Below are 16,034 nucleotides of genomic sequence, written 5' to 3'. Positions count from 1 at the left end.
AATAAATATAAATATAGTATAATTGTTTAAACATTTTACTTTTTCACCCATATTTCCATTTGGGTGTTTATTACAGAAATCCCTGTTGATTGGACTATTAAATGCCTATATTAAACTATATGACAAAGATTGTTCAGGATTTCCTCTGGGTTTCCTCCCACCTCACAAAAACATGCAGGTAGGTGAATTGGCAATGCTTAATTGCTTGTAGGATTGAATGTGTGTGTGTGTGTGTGTGTGTGTGTGTGTGTGATATCTTGTGATAGACTGGTATCCCATACAGAGTTCAGTGTTCCCAGGATAGACTCTAGAGCCATTGTGACCCTGACCAGAATAAAGTGGTTACTAAAGATCAATGACTGACTGAATTGATTATGCAAAAAATGTATGTCCGTGTATACGTACAGTATATATTTGACAGGAATTACAGCATTTACTCTTAATGTCACAGTTAACCCAATCCGTCTCCTCTGCTTGGGTCACTGCTTTGTTTTATGCTAGCCAAGCAATGAATGTCCAAGAGCAATATCTGGAAGTCTTACATTTTCTTTGCACATTTGGGTAAATATCTTGGAGGGACACTTGACAGATTGTGAGCTTGTATGCTGTGATTTAACCTAGCTCTGATGACATTCTAACTTATTTTCCCCGTGGCCAAAACACACATTGGTACTGGGAAAAAAATGATGATAGGTTTAGAACAGAAGGCCAATATTCACTAAGAAAACAACAAGCATTTTAAAATCAGAAGCTAATAACCACAGCCTGAGAAAATGTTTATTCAGTAGTGTTTATTACAACACTGTTTTTATAACTCCATAACCATTCCATTATCAGCCATGCTTATGAAACTCCATCCTTCATTCTGTTGTACAAATGTCTTCAAATGCCCCAAAATGGCAATCTTTCAAAACAGTAGGCACTTCAAGGGCATTTAAATGTGAATATACATTTTGCTAGATTGTTTTGTATTTAACATATTACATTTAATATGTTGTATATAAATAGTTATATTCTATAAATTATTGTATATTAACATATACAAATTAATCATTGACTCAACCTGCCATATCTTTAAAGGAAATTAAGCAAAAATAGGAAATAGGAAAATGAATGTAAATATGTAATCAGAGTCATCATGACAATAATCAGGACAGGCTTTGGAAAATGACGACAATTATTAATACGTAACAGGAATCAAGAATTCAACATTTTTAAATGTTTCAAATATCATCAGTAAACACAGTATGCGTAAAACCCCAAAATGTGTAAATGAAGTGCACTTATGCTTGGAATCTCCATATGTCATGAAGCACTCAGCATCTTTTTTTTGGTCATAACTCAATCATTTTGGATAACACATGGATGCTCTCTGTTTAATCATTCTGGCATAATGGAATTTTTATCATTAAACAGTCTGAGTCCTCACAGCTATCTGCATTAAGATTTAATGCTTTTCAGAAGCTGTAATTCCCCCATTAGCATTTGTTACCAAATCCGACTAAAGCATGTAAACAGCCTTCTCTTACACAAATACAGACATCAGACTGGAGAATAATGTGTGTGCTCTGCAGACTGATTCTGAGAAGCGAAATGCTTCCAGGCTTCCAAACATATAGCTTTGATGACCATGGAAATGGACGGATTAGGGCTCATTAGTGAACATTTATGCACTCAAGTGCTGCTGGTTTTGGCTCAGTTTATTAGCCAAGACCAGTGTTTCATGACTATGTGGACAGTATCAAATGTCCCTGGTGCAATCATTTTAATACTGGAAGTTGTTTAGTGCAAATAACTCCCCTTATTTGAGTTAAGGATGGTTATGCCATTATATTCGCATTCTAAATTTGCAGTACTGTATTTGGGAAACATTTGAAGACACAGACTGTTTAAAGAGGAAAATTCAATTGCTCTTTATCTGTCATGGCTTAGGATAAAAAAAGCATTTTAAATTGGGTTTGAGAACCAGAGGGAATAAATGACAAGAGATAATGACACAGTGATTTACAGTGTGTTTTACTTTACCTGGCATGGCAATATGTGTGTGTGTGTGTGTGTGTGTGTGTGTGAGAGAGAGAGAGAGAGAGAGAGAGAGAGAGAGAGAGAGAATCAGGATTTGTTCTTGGCTTGATGTAAAAAAGATTCAGAACAAATAATATATTTTAAAAATTGTTTCCCTATATTTTGATACTGAATTGACAAAATATACAAATTTTTGACAGCACTAAAAATTTACAAGCCCAAATAGAGAGAACTGGTTAAAAGAGAGAATAGTTTATAAAAAAAATCAACACTTTATATAGTACCTAAATTAAGAATGAGATCAATATTGACATCAATATGGAGATGCTCAAATGTAATCAGGGTAATTATTATAGCATAAAAGATAAAGTACATTTACAATCCAGATTTCAGAACTTTTGTATATTTAAAAAATACAAATATGTACCTCTATAGTCACAAAGTAGTCTATGGATGAAACGAATCATGACATTTGTTGTTTTATATTACATTATTTTCTCCAACAATTTTTAAAAACCACATGAGAAATAAGTCATGATCCATAATAAAAACATAATATCTGATTGGCTTTATGAAGCAAAAAATACTGTATCTTTGTTATTAAATAAGTTCCCAATAAAAACCTCCTCAGTCTTTTATAATTCCAGCTTTTGTTTTTGGTGACTGAGGAAATGTTGGTCATATGTCATATGGGAGTTAATGTTGAGTGTAATTGCTCATTTAGGCATAGAACTCCTTGGTTGGTGCTTTCTGATAAGCTGTACTGGGTAGTTTGCGCTCTCCCAGATCATAGCTGCCTTCATCCTTCTTCCTCATGCGGTACACCAACAGGAGAATGAGGAAGATGGCAAACAGGAAGCCAATCACACCACCAGCTATAACAGCTACAGGTAAAGGGAGAAATTCAGTCAGGTGATAACATAGGACAATATGAAAATCAGCGCAATATCTATAAAAATTTGTTAAATGACTTGAATAAATAGTCACTGAAGACTTGCAGACAACCTTTGACACTTTGTTGGTAGATAAAAGTATATATATATATATATATATATATATATATATATATATATATATATATATATATATATATATAAAATAAAAAACTTAAAGCTCTTTTAATCTATTATCTATTGACAGATAATTTTGCATTTATTTCTAGAAAGAAGCTAAATTATCTACCAGCAGTGTAAGACAAGTTCAAAATGTTTAGAAATAGGCTTATCAGAGATCTACAGTGCAAGTGTTTTCTCTCAAACATCAGTTTAGTAAACTGAGAAGGATGCTGGAAAATAACAGCCACAGGTGTGACTCAGCCACAGAAAAGGAATGACTCATGTTTTTATATATTTTAATGTCATCTGATAAAGCTGTCAGCCGTAAGCATTTTCAGTTTACACCAAGATTCTTTTCAAACAGTTTGTCTAATAAAGGTTTTCCAATTAATGTTTGCTGACACCAGCACAAACTAATTAAATTTTAATGTAGTATATATTACATAATATATAATAATAAGTTAGTTAAGATTAATGCCCTGCAATAGACTGGCGCCCTGTGCATGGACTATTCCTGCCTCATGCCCAGTGTTCCCAGCAGTTACTGAAAGTGAGTGACAGTAGTTCAGCTAACAGTAGAAGTAAAATATCACGTGTTTAGAGAAATTTGTCTATATTAAAGTTGTCATCCCAAGATATCATTTTTACAGTGTGTGTTTGAGCCTTGTAGGATTAAACTGTGCTTGAACTTGACACGTCGTATTTGTGATTTGTAAAGATTTCAAGGACGTAAGGACAGAAAATGCGTCTTAAATTTTAGTTGAAGTAATTGATCATGGTACAAAAATCTGAAAAAAAAAATTGATTCTAATCTGAACGTACCTGCCAGCACTTCAGTCCTCTGGAAGAGGTTTTCGGATTGCACTACATTTTGCTTGTCAGATTCCGTAGAACTCCTAGTGCTGGTGGCTGTGTCACTGCCCTGGGGCCTCTCCATCTGACAAGAAAATATGTGTGGAGGACACAGGGGTTGAAGGAGAAACAGAAAAGAAAAGATGAAAACAGACCAACAACAGCATGTAACATGAAAATGTATGAAAAAAGATTTTAGTTTGATATGCGTTTTGTGCTGCTGCACACTGGATTTGAAATGAAACCGTGACTATGCGGTTAAAGTGCAGATCTGATTGTGAAGTTTTACATCTACTGGGTGTACCATAAAACAAATTATAGCCCTTTTTCTTCATAGGACTTTAAAGGGACTATAGGCCTATAAACAAGCAGGTGTCAATATATTTGAATTAAGAGTGTGAATTTTGAATTAAAATTTGAACGTTCTGCATATCTGCTTTGCTTCAATACCAGTATGGTAGAATTATGCAGGCAAAATGAAACTAAATTTGAATAAATTGCTCATGTAATACCGTATGCTCAAGCAGACTGTTTACTGAGGTGAAATATTCAGATTACGTACAGGTGCAATACAGAGACACGTCACCTTTTTGTGGGCTTTATATGTTTTCTTACTCTGACATGCAGTATCAGACTATGATAAGCTACAATAATACCAAAGTACATGAATAACTATGTCTTCAGAAATGGAATGGAAAAGTATTTTACCTCTGTGCCCCCGTGTCCTGCATCTGTGGAGGTCAGCCATGTGTCTGGCACAGTAAATGAGGTGATCTCCAGGCCTGGGCTGCTTGTCTGTGTGGAATGCTGTGTAGGCTTTATGCTTTGTATTTTTTTCACTGTGCGCACATCTTCATCATCACTTTCAGCAAAACCTGAAAGTAATAAACAAGGCACATATACTGTATCAAAGCACACTACTGTATTGGTATAATTTGAAGCAGAAAAAATATTTAAAGAATAAGACAGCCTTTATTGTTGCATATACGAGTACATTATAGCAAAATACATTTTTTTAAGGTCCCAAGTTGTTAGGAAGCTGGGGTCAGTCATGATCAGTTGAGAAATAAGGACCTTGCACATGGACTTGTTGCTGAGATTCCAACACATTGTCTTCTGATTGGTAACTCAGAACCTTAAAGGGATAGTTCACTCAAAAACGAAAATTCTGTCATCAATTACTGACTCTCTTGTCGTTCCGAACCCATAAGACCAAAAAGTTCATAAAGGCATCGTAAAAGTAATCTATGTGACTCCAGTGGTTTCATCCCAATTTTATGAAGCGATACGAATGCTTTGTGTGCACAAAAAAAACTAAAATTAAGTCTTTATTTACAAAATATCATCACTTCCACATCCCGCCACACGTTCACGAGAGAACCATGACACATGCGTGTTGTGTTGACACGAGAGCGGACTTTCTCACGATACAACCTGACCTGGAAGCGCTGCAATGTTTACAGCAGAGGGAGAGGGACACAGTACGCAAGCTTCATTTGTTACATTCTAAGTTAATTTTGCCTTTCCTGGATGCCAGACCCTTGAGAAACTTCCTCTGCTGTAAACAGTGTAGCGCTGGAGTCACAAGGATTACTTTTACGATGCCTTTGTGAACTTTTTGGAGTTTCAAAGTTTTGGCTTCATGGACTGTCAATGGAGGGACAGAAATCCCCCATGTTTCATTAAAAATATCTTCATTTGTGTTCTGAAGATGAAAGAAAGTCTTATGGGTTTGGAATGACACAAGGGTGAGTAATTAATGACAGAATTTTCATTTTTGGTTGAACTATCCCTTTAAGCACTGAGACACCACTGTCCTAAATACTTTTATCAGTTCTTTTGCTCTGTATTTGCTGCACATCAGACCTGTGCACATTTTCTAATAATCTATTTGCAGAAATTTAGAGTCAGTACACAGTCAGCACATCTTTATGTACATTTCAGAATGTTCATAAGTGTTAGTGTAATGTGTAGTTTGACTACGGTGAGAGGTGGGAGAGCTGATGTATTAATAATGGAAGGGATCAGGTTTGGAGCAGATGTCTTCTGAAAGAGCGTGGTGGTCTTGGCTGACCGTGTTTGACCGTAGGTGAAACATCTGTGCTCTCATCAAACTGCTGCCATGGTCTCGGAGCCAACAGGCTTCCCTTCTGTTTACAACAGCCTTGCAAAGTCACACCAGTACCTTCAGACTCACTGTTACAGGCTTAATGAGCTGCGTCAAAATAACCACACTCTGAAGCTTGTCTTGTCTTGTGTTGTGTTACACCCAGGACTGAAAAAAATGAACCCTTCACGTACAATACACTGCACTGAGCAGAGAGAATCTGTATATAAGTATGTTCATTTATAAGTTTATACATATATAGCAGGGATAGGCTTTTCGAATTTTCAAGGAATTATTTGAATAATATTTATATACTTCTCCTGCACACACAGAAAGGACATGTACGGAACTTTTTCTGATAAAATACAACTTCACTTCATGATGCTTTATATGGTAGGCACATAAAGATTAGGAAAACACTTACATAGACTAGTATAATCACCTACATCAAAGGCTGAATGTGTAGAATGAACAGAAATCCCTTCCGTTCCCTGGGGTGCTATGGGGTTCTGACAGTTGGTTCTTAAACTAACAAATACTTACTGTGCAGGTAATCTGATTACTACAGATTTAACCTTCAAATAATAATAAATAAGTAACTGCTATTATTTATGTAACATTCACAAGGTTTCAGGCAATGGTTGACTGCCAGACCTGAAGCTTTCAGACCTGACGCTCAACTGATAATGATAATAAAGACACTGTTTACTATTTAACTGAGGATGCTGTGAAGGTTACTCACACATAATTCCCACTGTATTACCTTTAACAACTCATAACTAATCATATTGAAGAGGAAATCTAACCAAATTATGAGCAATTCAACATTGATATTTAGGGTAACCTGAGTTTGGTCTACCTGATCCTGAGCCAGAGTTGAATTCATCATCATCGACAGAATAATCACCAGACTGCTGTTCTTCCAGGTAGAGGTCATCGGCTGAGGCGAGCTGACCTGTCACCAGGACCTGCAGGAGTAAATGCACACAAAATGCCTCAGTTAAAGTTGGAATTAAAGAGCTCTCACAACTGTTATGAAGATCTGATACAAAGCTGCTAAAACAGTGTCATAACATGTCTCAAAATTGTTCATAATTTACTGACAACCACCCAGATGTCCTGTCTCAGCTTATATTGGGTTTAGCACAATATTGTGTGCACTGGATTCATGCTTGATATTGCAAATGAAATAAGCACAAGTGAAAATTCACCAAGCTTATTCTTGAAAAGTCTGGGAGAAGTTGAATAGGACAAAAACTACATTAAAATACACAAAACCGAGATAATCTTTGCACTGTATTCGAGAGTAATGAAAAAAGTGTGAGCTAGTTCCATATTCTCTGTAGAGTCTGTATTCTAAATATGGAGTCTGTTTCTATTTGATCTTTTTTTTTGCTTTCTTTTTGTCCATGTGACACCCGTGTGCTACAGAGTCTAGTCTTTCACAGTCATTCACACTCACCCAGTCTTCTTTTTAACAATATAACACCTTAGGAAATCTCAAAGAACAGGCAATCAAATCCTACTGACAATAGTGACAAAAGTGTGAATGTGTGTGAGTGACAAAACCAACCCTGTGGCCAACAAAATAAGTTCAACACGATTCAACTTCCAAAGCTAAAAACCAACAAACGACTACTTGCTGCTGTTCACACCATTTGAATACGTTAGATATTAGATTTAAAGTTTAGATTTTAGTAGGTGTGGAGGAGGATCAGTCCTATTTGCAGAGAGTGAGTTGGATAGCAGGAGGGTAAGAATGTGTTGCTTGGAGTGTGTTGAATAATATGTCTGATTCCAAAACAAACTCCTGTCAGCCATATGAAAGTGAGAGTGGCATTCCTGAGTTCCTGGCTGCAGCACAAGTAAGGTATTGTGTGATGGTCTGAGTCACTTTCTTTCAGCATGTGCCAGCGCTACAGCTGGACAGGAAACTCTAAATCTCACAAACCACTCACTCTCTTCTCTGCTCCAAGCAGCCTGGCCAAACAGTCAAACACCTCCCCCTTCTTTCCCTTTTTCTCTCTCTCCATTTCTCGCTCTCTAACTCTTTAACACATGGATTTAGTACTTCACCACTGGCCCAGTATGCACACAAACACACACAGACAGAAAGGATCAAGTCTGCTGCATGTCCCACAGCAGCCAAATCCCACAGCAAATGCAGAATAACAGAGCAGACACACAGGATGGATTTGTTCAGCCACATACAAATACATAAAAAAGAAAAGGTGGTGCAAAATATAGGTGCCAACCACAAGGTAAATAAAAATAATGTAAATAAAATAGTAGTCAACTTTGAAACTCATTATGTAAGATTTAGAAGTTCTCTCCCAGCCCTGCCAAAGCTAGGCCTGCTGAAGGAGTACTTTTAAAATGTATGTGCAAAGGGTAAACTAGACATCAAGCTAAATGGCAGCTCTAGTGTGGCTAATAAACGAGTGGGCCAGTTTGAAATGACCTGGTGGACATGCAATGAAATGACCTATGCGGACATCTTCACAAAACACAAATACTTCACCAGCACATTCATGTAACAGAGAGAATTTGCTCCATGTTTGCTCATTATGCTCTAAGAAATAGTTGGAGAATATACAGAACATGTCACACTGGTACCATGACTAGGATGCCACTAAATCTTGTCAAAGAGGAGTACATTCATCTGGTATTGTCTTTATTCCACACAGTTCATAAACTGTTGCTGTAAGGACACATTAACTAAAATCACATAAAAATACTATTCATCCTTGTACTACTTCTGACTCTGAGTTATGGTCACAGCTTTCGCTGTCAGATAAAAGGGCTCATATCTAAGTCTGGTTGGGGCTGATCTGTTATAATTACCCCTTCAGATGTGGCACAACACACACAGAGTCTGACAGGATTAAGCCAAAAACTCAAACATCAAAACCACATGTGTGTCTACAGAACCGAGCTGTAGAAACAATGCAGTGTTTTTTCGCTGCAGGCTGCCACACATGCTCCTGTAATATGATTATTACACTCCAGACGTTCCCTTCACACATTCTAGGCTGTTTTTGCCACTCTTAATATATGCACATAGTGAACTTGACTGCTATGCTTCTTCTCAAAACCCAAAAGCACTATTGTTTCACAGCCCTGGACTAATGCTGTGAAACTGATGCTCTTTCCCCACATTCATACGCATGTTAGACAATGATGTGTTAAAGCTACCAACTGTTACCAAACCAGAGCCAAAGTCCATAAAGCTGCTGGGAAAACTGTACCAAACTTGGAAAGAAACACAAGGCCGGAATTCAGGGTAAACCACTATAAAATCAATTCATATTTCACCATTATAAAATCCATTTTTAGTCCATTCTGAAAGAGTAGGCTGATAGAATTAAAAAGACTTAAATAACATTCAGTATCAATACATGAGCGAGAAAAGGAAGGCCATGCTTTACATGTGCACCCAGCACACAAGCAAAGGCTGAGCTTGTTACTTTTTAAATCAATTTCTTGAAAGCGTTTTTATGAATCATTCAGACAAGCTATTCCACTTAAACGCAATGAAATCAAAATTATGCTATATCTAGCTATATCTAGCAAGATCATGCTATATCTGTTGCTATTTTCACTGATTTGCCCACCCTTACACTGGGAAATAAAGCTGGTTTCTGTAGGCAAGTTGTGATTTAGTTACCAAAAGTGATATCTGATGCTTTTATACCTTACTTCTGTACTCTACCTACTAAGGTGAAAAGCAACAGTAAGAAATTGTGATGCCAAAGTGTTCTTCTGATTTATAAAAATAACTTCCGATCTTTACCGAATTATCAGCCATTACTGACTGAGAAAGACACACACACAACACATCAGGCCTAATAAAAGTATAATAATTAACTTCGAAACCCATCTGTACTACAGCAGAGCCAAGTGTCTCTTTCCTGTTCGTGCAGTGGTTATAATGAGTGAAGAACAGGCCAAGTGTGAGAACGCAGATGTGCCTCTGATATGAAGCTGGCTGAGCTTTTAATGCAGTCGATATAAGGAGCGAGACCAGTCACTGATGTTCATCCATGCACACACTCACACACATCCATCCATGTGTTTTAGCATGGAACGGCATGCGTGCACACACACACGCAGCCAGAGTGAGCTCCTGAGAACAACAGCGGTGATGAATACAGCCCATTCAAACCGCAGGCATGCAAGGTATTCTTAATATGTCTGCTTTCACACAGGTGCTGCACTGAGTAGAGAGGTGGGGAGAAAAGAAGGAAAGAGACAGGCGAGAGAAAGGATGGGATAGGGTTGGAGGTGCCGGCAGCTAGAATAATACTTTATATGGTCATGAGCCATGGTTTAAAACATTGTTAAATGGAAGACTGGGTTTTTCTTAAAGGGAAAGGTGAATACACATACATACACGCCTTGACAAGAAATAGCAGGACAAATTTTTCCAGATTTAAGCCCCTGATGGACTGAGTTCATGGACTAGCCCTCTCCCAACATTTACAGAGACCTGCCCAAACCATTTCATATGTTTTAAAACGCCTGGCTGAATTGCAAAATCCACGTTTCCCCACAGTCATTGTGGCATTTAAGTAAAAAAAATGCCACAAAAAACCCCACCATAAATCAGTAAGACTCCTTGCATGGATACAACAAAACATTTTCAATCTGCTGATCTATGCACCGTGTTTCACGTACTGAAGGTTGTACATCACCGTGTGTGCATTGTTCTTCATGTGAGCACCTGGGGCATGTATAAGGAGCCTGGGTGCCACAATGGTTCATACAGAGCACACCTGGAAATGGCAAAACACTGAGCCCACTTGAGGTTATTACACACCTGTGCACAAACATTAGTCAAAGATCTGAAAAGAAGAACTGCTGGAACACAAAAGCAGACGTTTCCACTGAGGAAGCATTACACAATGTCTTAATAATAAGCTAAAGCACTACCAAACAAATATAACAACCTTGAGAAAAAGTCATTGTGTCAGTGATAATAAGTAACACTGAATAATACACAATAGTAAAATCTGTGGCTTGTAATGAGGTACGGTTTGTCAACACCTCTAAAAGAAATGTAAATCAATTAGACACCAAATCATCATAAATCATTTATGTCACTCTCTGAAGAGGGTCAACAATGTTCCTGTTCATCTCTAGTCAAGGCTGGAATGGTGTAAATGTGTTTTCAAGAACATTAAGGAACATGCAGTACCCCATACTAATATACTGTAATGTTAGAAAGGCCTGTTAATAATAATAAAAATAATAATAATTATTAGAATGAGAATGAGAATGAGATTTGTTGTATTAGTCTGAACACTGATAACACACATAGACCAAATAAGAGCATTTGCTATCTTAGGGTAGTATGTCGTGTACTTCAAGAGCACTGTTATTCTTGAGCTGAATGCTCCTACTTGAAAGTTTCTACAGAGGAATAACGAGAAATACAGACTTAGCTATTCAAAATCAAAGAGCTCATATTTACTGCGTACCAGCTTAGTGCCATCTCACCAGATTTTTTTTTAAGATGGCAGAATACAATCCAATTGTTCATTATGATATGAACATTGAGTATTAAAAAAATTCTAGAGAAACAACTAACATACAATTTTCCCCCCAATTTAGTTATGTTCTTTTTTTAATACACTGTCTAACACTGGTAGACTCACAGGCACATTTTACTAAAGGCAGATATGACGTGACATTAAAAAGTTTTATTTAACCATGCACTCTTTAATGTTCATAATGATATGCACTTTGACTAAATAGATGAAACGCCGCTGTTTTGTACATATTCTTAGTTTACTATTAAGCTGGATATCTGGGAACATATGCTACTGTGACAGAGGAAGGAAAAACATCTGCACTGTACAAAAAACATCTGGTGTGGAGGTGTCTGCTGTCTGGAGGAAAAAGAAGTATGCCCATATAAGGGCTTGGAGGAGGCCTGGGTAGTCACACGTCAGCATTCCTCTAACCATGTCCACAGCAGCTCCACTACGTCAACATGCTTGCATAATGTTTCCTGTTAAACTTATGGAACTATAAATCACTTTCTGGAAGAAATATAGCAAATATATCCAAACAAACTAGGGAAGCGTAATAACAGTTTCCACTTATCCTAAAATAACAAGCTGAAAGATGTGCTTAGGTGTCAAATACCACACATTCCGTCTTTACAAATAAGATTACAGAGACATTACAGATGTGAATACACTCTTGCTGTAGGTTTCTTGACTGTTGGAATATCTTGGAATATATACAAGCCCTTCTTGTTTATGGTGGTCTTGGTTCTTTTGTACAGTGATGGAACCCCTGCTGAAATTTATTGAGTGCTCAATAGAGGCTCATTGCTGTAATTTCATCACCAACATAATCTTAACCACATTCTGCTCTAAACTGAGCACACCTCATCAAGATACTGTCTCACTCTCTTTCTCACTTCATCCATCAAATACAGCTCTAATAAAAATCCTTATGAAATGAACCCAGAGTTGGGCTGAGTGAACGCAAAAAGCAGACAGCACATTTACTTCCCAAGAGCACTTTTCTTGTAGTCCTGCTCACCACTGCACTCATAGACCTCCAGACCCCAAAACATCTCTAAAGAACTTTCCATTTGCTCATCTAACCAAGTGGCTAGAGGAGCAAAAGCCTGGGAGCTTAAGAATCTGCTCTGTACCGCTGTTTTCACCATAAAAAATCCTTCCATTTCCCAACAGCTCCTTTTCACAGCACTCTCCATCATGCTTTGTATATGTTGTCACCCTTTTTCCAGACGCTTGCTTCAGTGGAATATGTTTAGGAAAAGGCTAAAAAGGCTCATTTCTGTTTGGGAAAGATGTCACATAAAAGTGGATGGGTGCCTCTTACATTCCACTCAGGAATACGTGTAAACTGAATGACACTGATGGCACATTCCTTTAAAAGAAATCACAATTTAGTATGCTTTTTCTTACTATGATGGAAGTTGGAGGAATTTCCCAATGTTTCCCAGAAGAAAGTCAGACAGCAAATAACACAATGTACTGGTGTGGCAACACTGGGGCAAATAAACAAGCTTATTTTTCCTGTTCAGGTCATAAAACTATGGATTTTCACATGATCCTAAATGACTGTAACATTCACATGAATATAAAATATTAAAGAGCACCTAATCTTTATAATATTTAAACTACCTCTGTTTCACATTGTAGAATGTTTCACATTGTAGAATGAACCAAAAAAAAAAAACCATATAGCACTATATAGCATATAGAGTCTGAATGTTATACAGTATCACATAAATCAACTCTAAAAACTGCTCTACAAAGAGTGCTGACTCTGTCTTCAAATGTATTGATAACTGTTATACCACAGTGCTGTAGAATTTTCAAATCTAACTAGTCAGAAGGTGTTCATTAATTTTCTACAACAGAACGTTTTGTAGAAAAGACAATGGTTTCCATGGCATGGTTTCCATGGCATGGCAAATCTCAGGTTTCTATTAATGCTTTACTCCTTTTAACACGTTAGCTTCTCTATGGTAATAACCTACATAAGGACATGTATAGCTGAGGTTCCAGGAGACTTTATATAGCATTTTGGAAGGAGTCTCCAGTATCAGTGCTTTGTAACTATCAGAGGTATACCTGTAAACAGTATCATTTTAACTAATAAAGCTTTATGACACAGGAAAGTCTTTAGGACGGAGGACTTTACGGTTACTCAGTAACACGACAAGCTGTTTTTTGTATTATTAACATCACAAGAGAGAAAAAAAGAGAAGCTGGGAGAAGAGGGAGCAACTATTTAAATCTGTTATAAGTGATAACAGGAAATCACATGTCTTGTGGATGTTCCACAACATTAAATGTTGTGGTATAATTGAATAATACGCATGATGTGCCATTCTTTTAAATAAATAAATAAATAAATTGTAATCATTGGCAAATTGCTGTGGGATAAAAGGACATTTCAGGGTATGCTGTTATTGGAAAATAATCAACTTTGGTGTGTAAATGGCATCACATCACCCCATTGTTTTATTCCTTACCTAAATATAGTTAAACACAATTACAGCAAAACTCAAAACAACCTCAGTCATAATTTTGGTAAATAGTTGCTACGTAAATATGGAAAAGACCTACAGAGGTTAAAGTGCCAGGGCTAAACAGTGTCACATATCCAAACATGTCAATATGGTTCAAACTCCACATCAACCAAACATTATACCAATATTTGTGAATAGGAGCAAATTCAGACTTTCTGGTTTATGGATTATGCAAGATTCTTCTGTGGGGTTGAATGATTAACCTGTATGATACTGCTGTCCTCAGATGCTCCTAAAGGTTTGATTCATTTGTTACCTTTTGTATTAGTTTTATTTAACTGGTTGCTTTAGGTTATAGGTCATGCTCAACTGAACTACTCATTCATAAGAAAAGAAGGAGGGATGAGAAATGAAAACATAAAGAATAATTGCTTCTAAAAAAAATGGAGGAAATAATAAGTAAAAAAAAAGGACAAGAAGAGACTGATTTGTGTTTTCTTACATATCTACTTTTCTGTTTATTGCACAATTATAAAAATATGGATAAGCCAAAACCAGCACATGTTGAGGTGTTAAACCCTATCAGAAAATCCTTAATTAATGTTACTCAAAACTGATATATGCCTTAATGTACTTTAGTGTAGAAACGAAACAGCACACCCAAAGCTAAAGACCAGTTATAGTGTGATATGTCTGTCCTGAGTGTTTACCAGGGGGTGATGGGGGGACATATTCTTGGACTTCTGAACGTTGAAGTATTTATTCAACATAAATGATTAGCAAGCCGATAATGTCACAGACATGGTGTAACTTGTTAAAGGTCAGGGACAAACTGTGACATCACTTAAACCTAAGGACACACATCTAAATGCATACTAATCATATGACCACTATAAAGGACTCTCTGTTTCTGTCTTTAGTTCAGGATGTATAAATAAAATACTCTTTATAGAAAACTGTTTTAATGTCTTTGATGAGAAAACTAGTTGCCTCTATGTATTGTTTCCTAAAGATACACTGGAAAAACCCTAGTGTTCAATTAACACAAGGAGTGTTTAATTGGCTTGACAGTGTTCATTTGGGACAAACACATTATTAATAAAAGAAAGATTGATTTTGTTATTATCTATTCTACATACTTCTGTATGATATGTCATTTCAGTTTTTTTTTCCCATAAGAGCTGTCATGGTGCTTATACAGTCAAGTTATTACTGTTTTCCAAGAAGCACTATACTGCATTGGACTGTGTTCAGAAAGAAAAAAAAAAAGTAATCGCACCTATCTTCATGAACATCACTCAGAGCTTTAACAGGACAGCTGCATAAATCAGCATCACTCCGTTACACACACACACACACACACACACACACACACACTGGGCATTGAAGAAGTTTTAGCAGTGCACACAGTGTACCCAGGCAACACTTTAAACATTTCCCAACTGATTTTAGAGAAAATAGACCTGAGGACTTCAAAACTTCATAAATGTCCTCCTAAAGCAGACAGGACGGAAGTGTGGACATTGTTTTATTCTGTGAAAATAGCAGTAGTTGTGAGTGACATTAAGTTTTCCAGATGTGATCAAACTTACCCCTTTTCCCAGAAGGCAAAGTGCTGAAAGAGCGAGCAACATCCAGCTGTTCCTCATTATTCCTGTTCAGAAGTCTGCTGTGCTTTCTGTACAAAAATCTCAGATCGCACTCGCTTTCTGTTTTCTTTCTTGCAGGATTGGTCGTTTCTCTCCTTTTCAGATTTTAATCTCAGTGATGTCAGGACTGCTGAGTGCTGACTGACGTCTTCGCCAATCTCCTCCAGTTGCGCTACTTCCCTTTAGTGAGATGCTAGAAGGAGGCCATGGCAGAGGAGCTGTACTGTGTGTGTGTGTGTGTGTGTCTCTCGGCAGTAGATGTGGCTCAGCGGCATGAAGCTGAAGTTAACCGGGGGCGGTGTGTATGTGTGTGTGTGTGTGTGTGTCTG

At 37.2% G+C, this 16,034-nt stretch overlaps 1 protein-coding gene across 1 annotated transcript; it reads right to left on the bottom strand.

Annotated features, from left to right (window-relative positions):
* Nucleotides 1-776: 776 nt before the first annotated feature.
* LOC113533872 (syndecan-2-A) lies at nt 777-15,971 on the bottom strand. Its single transcript, XM_026926298.3, has 5 exons — nt 15,649-15,971; nt 6,896-7,004; nt 4,638-4,804; nt 3,900-4,014; nt 777-2,906 (listed from the first exon to the last, which is right to left on the bottom strand). The coding sequence occupies exons 1-5, from the start codon at nt 15,703-15,705 to the stop codon at nt 2,743-2,745; spliced, it is 612 nt and encodes a 203-aa protein (XP_026782099.1). The 5' UTR covers nt 15,706-15,971; the 3' UTR covers nt 777-2,742.
* Nucleotides 15,972-16,034: the final 63 nt, after the last annotated feature.

This window comes from Pangasianodon hypophthalmus, chromosome 1 (assembly GCF_027358585.1).
Source record: "Pangasianodon hypophthalmus isolate fPanHyp1 chromosome 1, fPanHyp1.pri, whole genome shotgun sequence".
NCBI lineage: Eukaryota > Metazoa > Chordata > Actinopteri > Siluriformes > Pangasiidae > Pangasianodon > Pangasianodon hypophthalmus.
The sequence above is the reverse complement of the archived record's forward strand: the minus strand, read 5'-3'. Positions and strand labels throughout refer to the sequence as shown.

Coding starts and splice junctions, on each gene's coding strand:
- LOC113533872 (XM_026926298.3), bottom strand. CDS start 15,705: ATGAGGAACAGCTGGATGTTGCTCGCTCTTTCAGCACTTTGCCTTCTG. Junction 7,005..15,648: donor TTTGCCTTCTGGGAAAAGGG/GTAAGTTTGATC, acceptor TTACTCCTGCAG/GTCCTGGTGACAGGTCAGCT. Junction 2,907..3,899: donor GAGGACTGAAGTGCTGGCAG/GTACGTTCAGAT, acceptor CTTTACCTGTAG/CTGTTATAGCTGGTGGTGTG.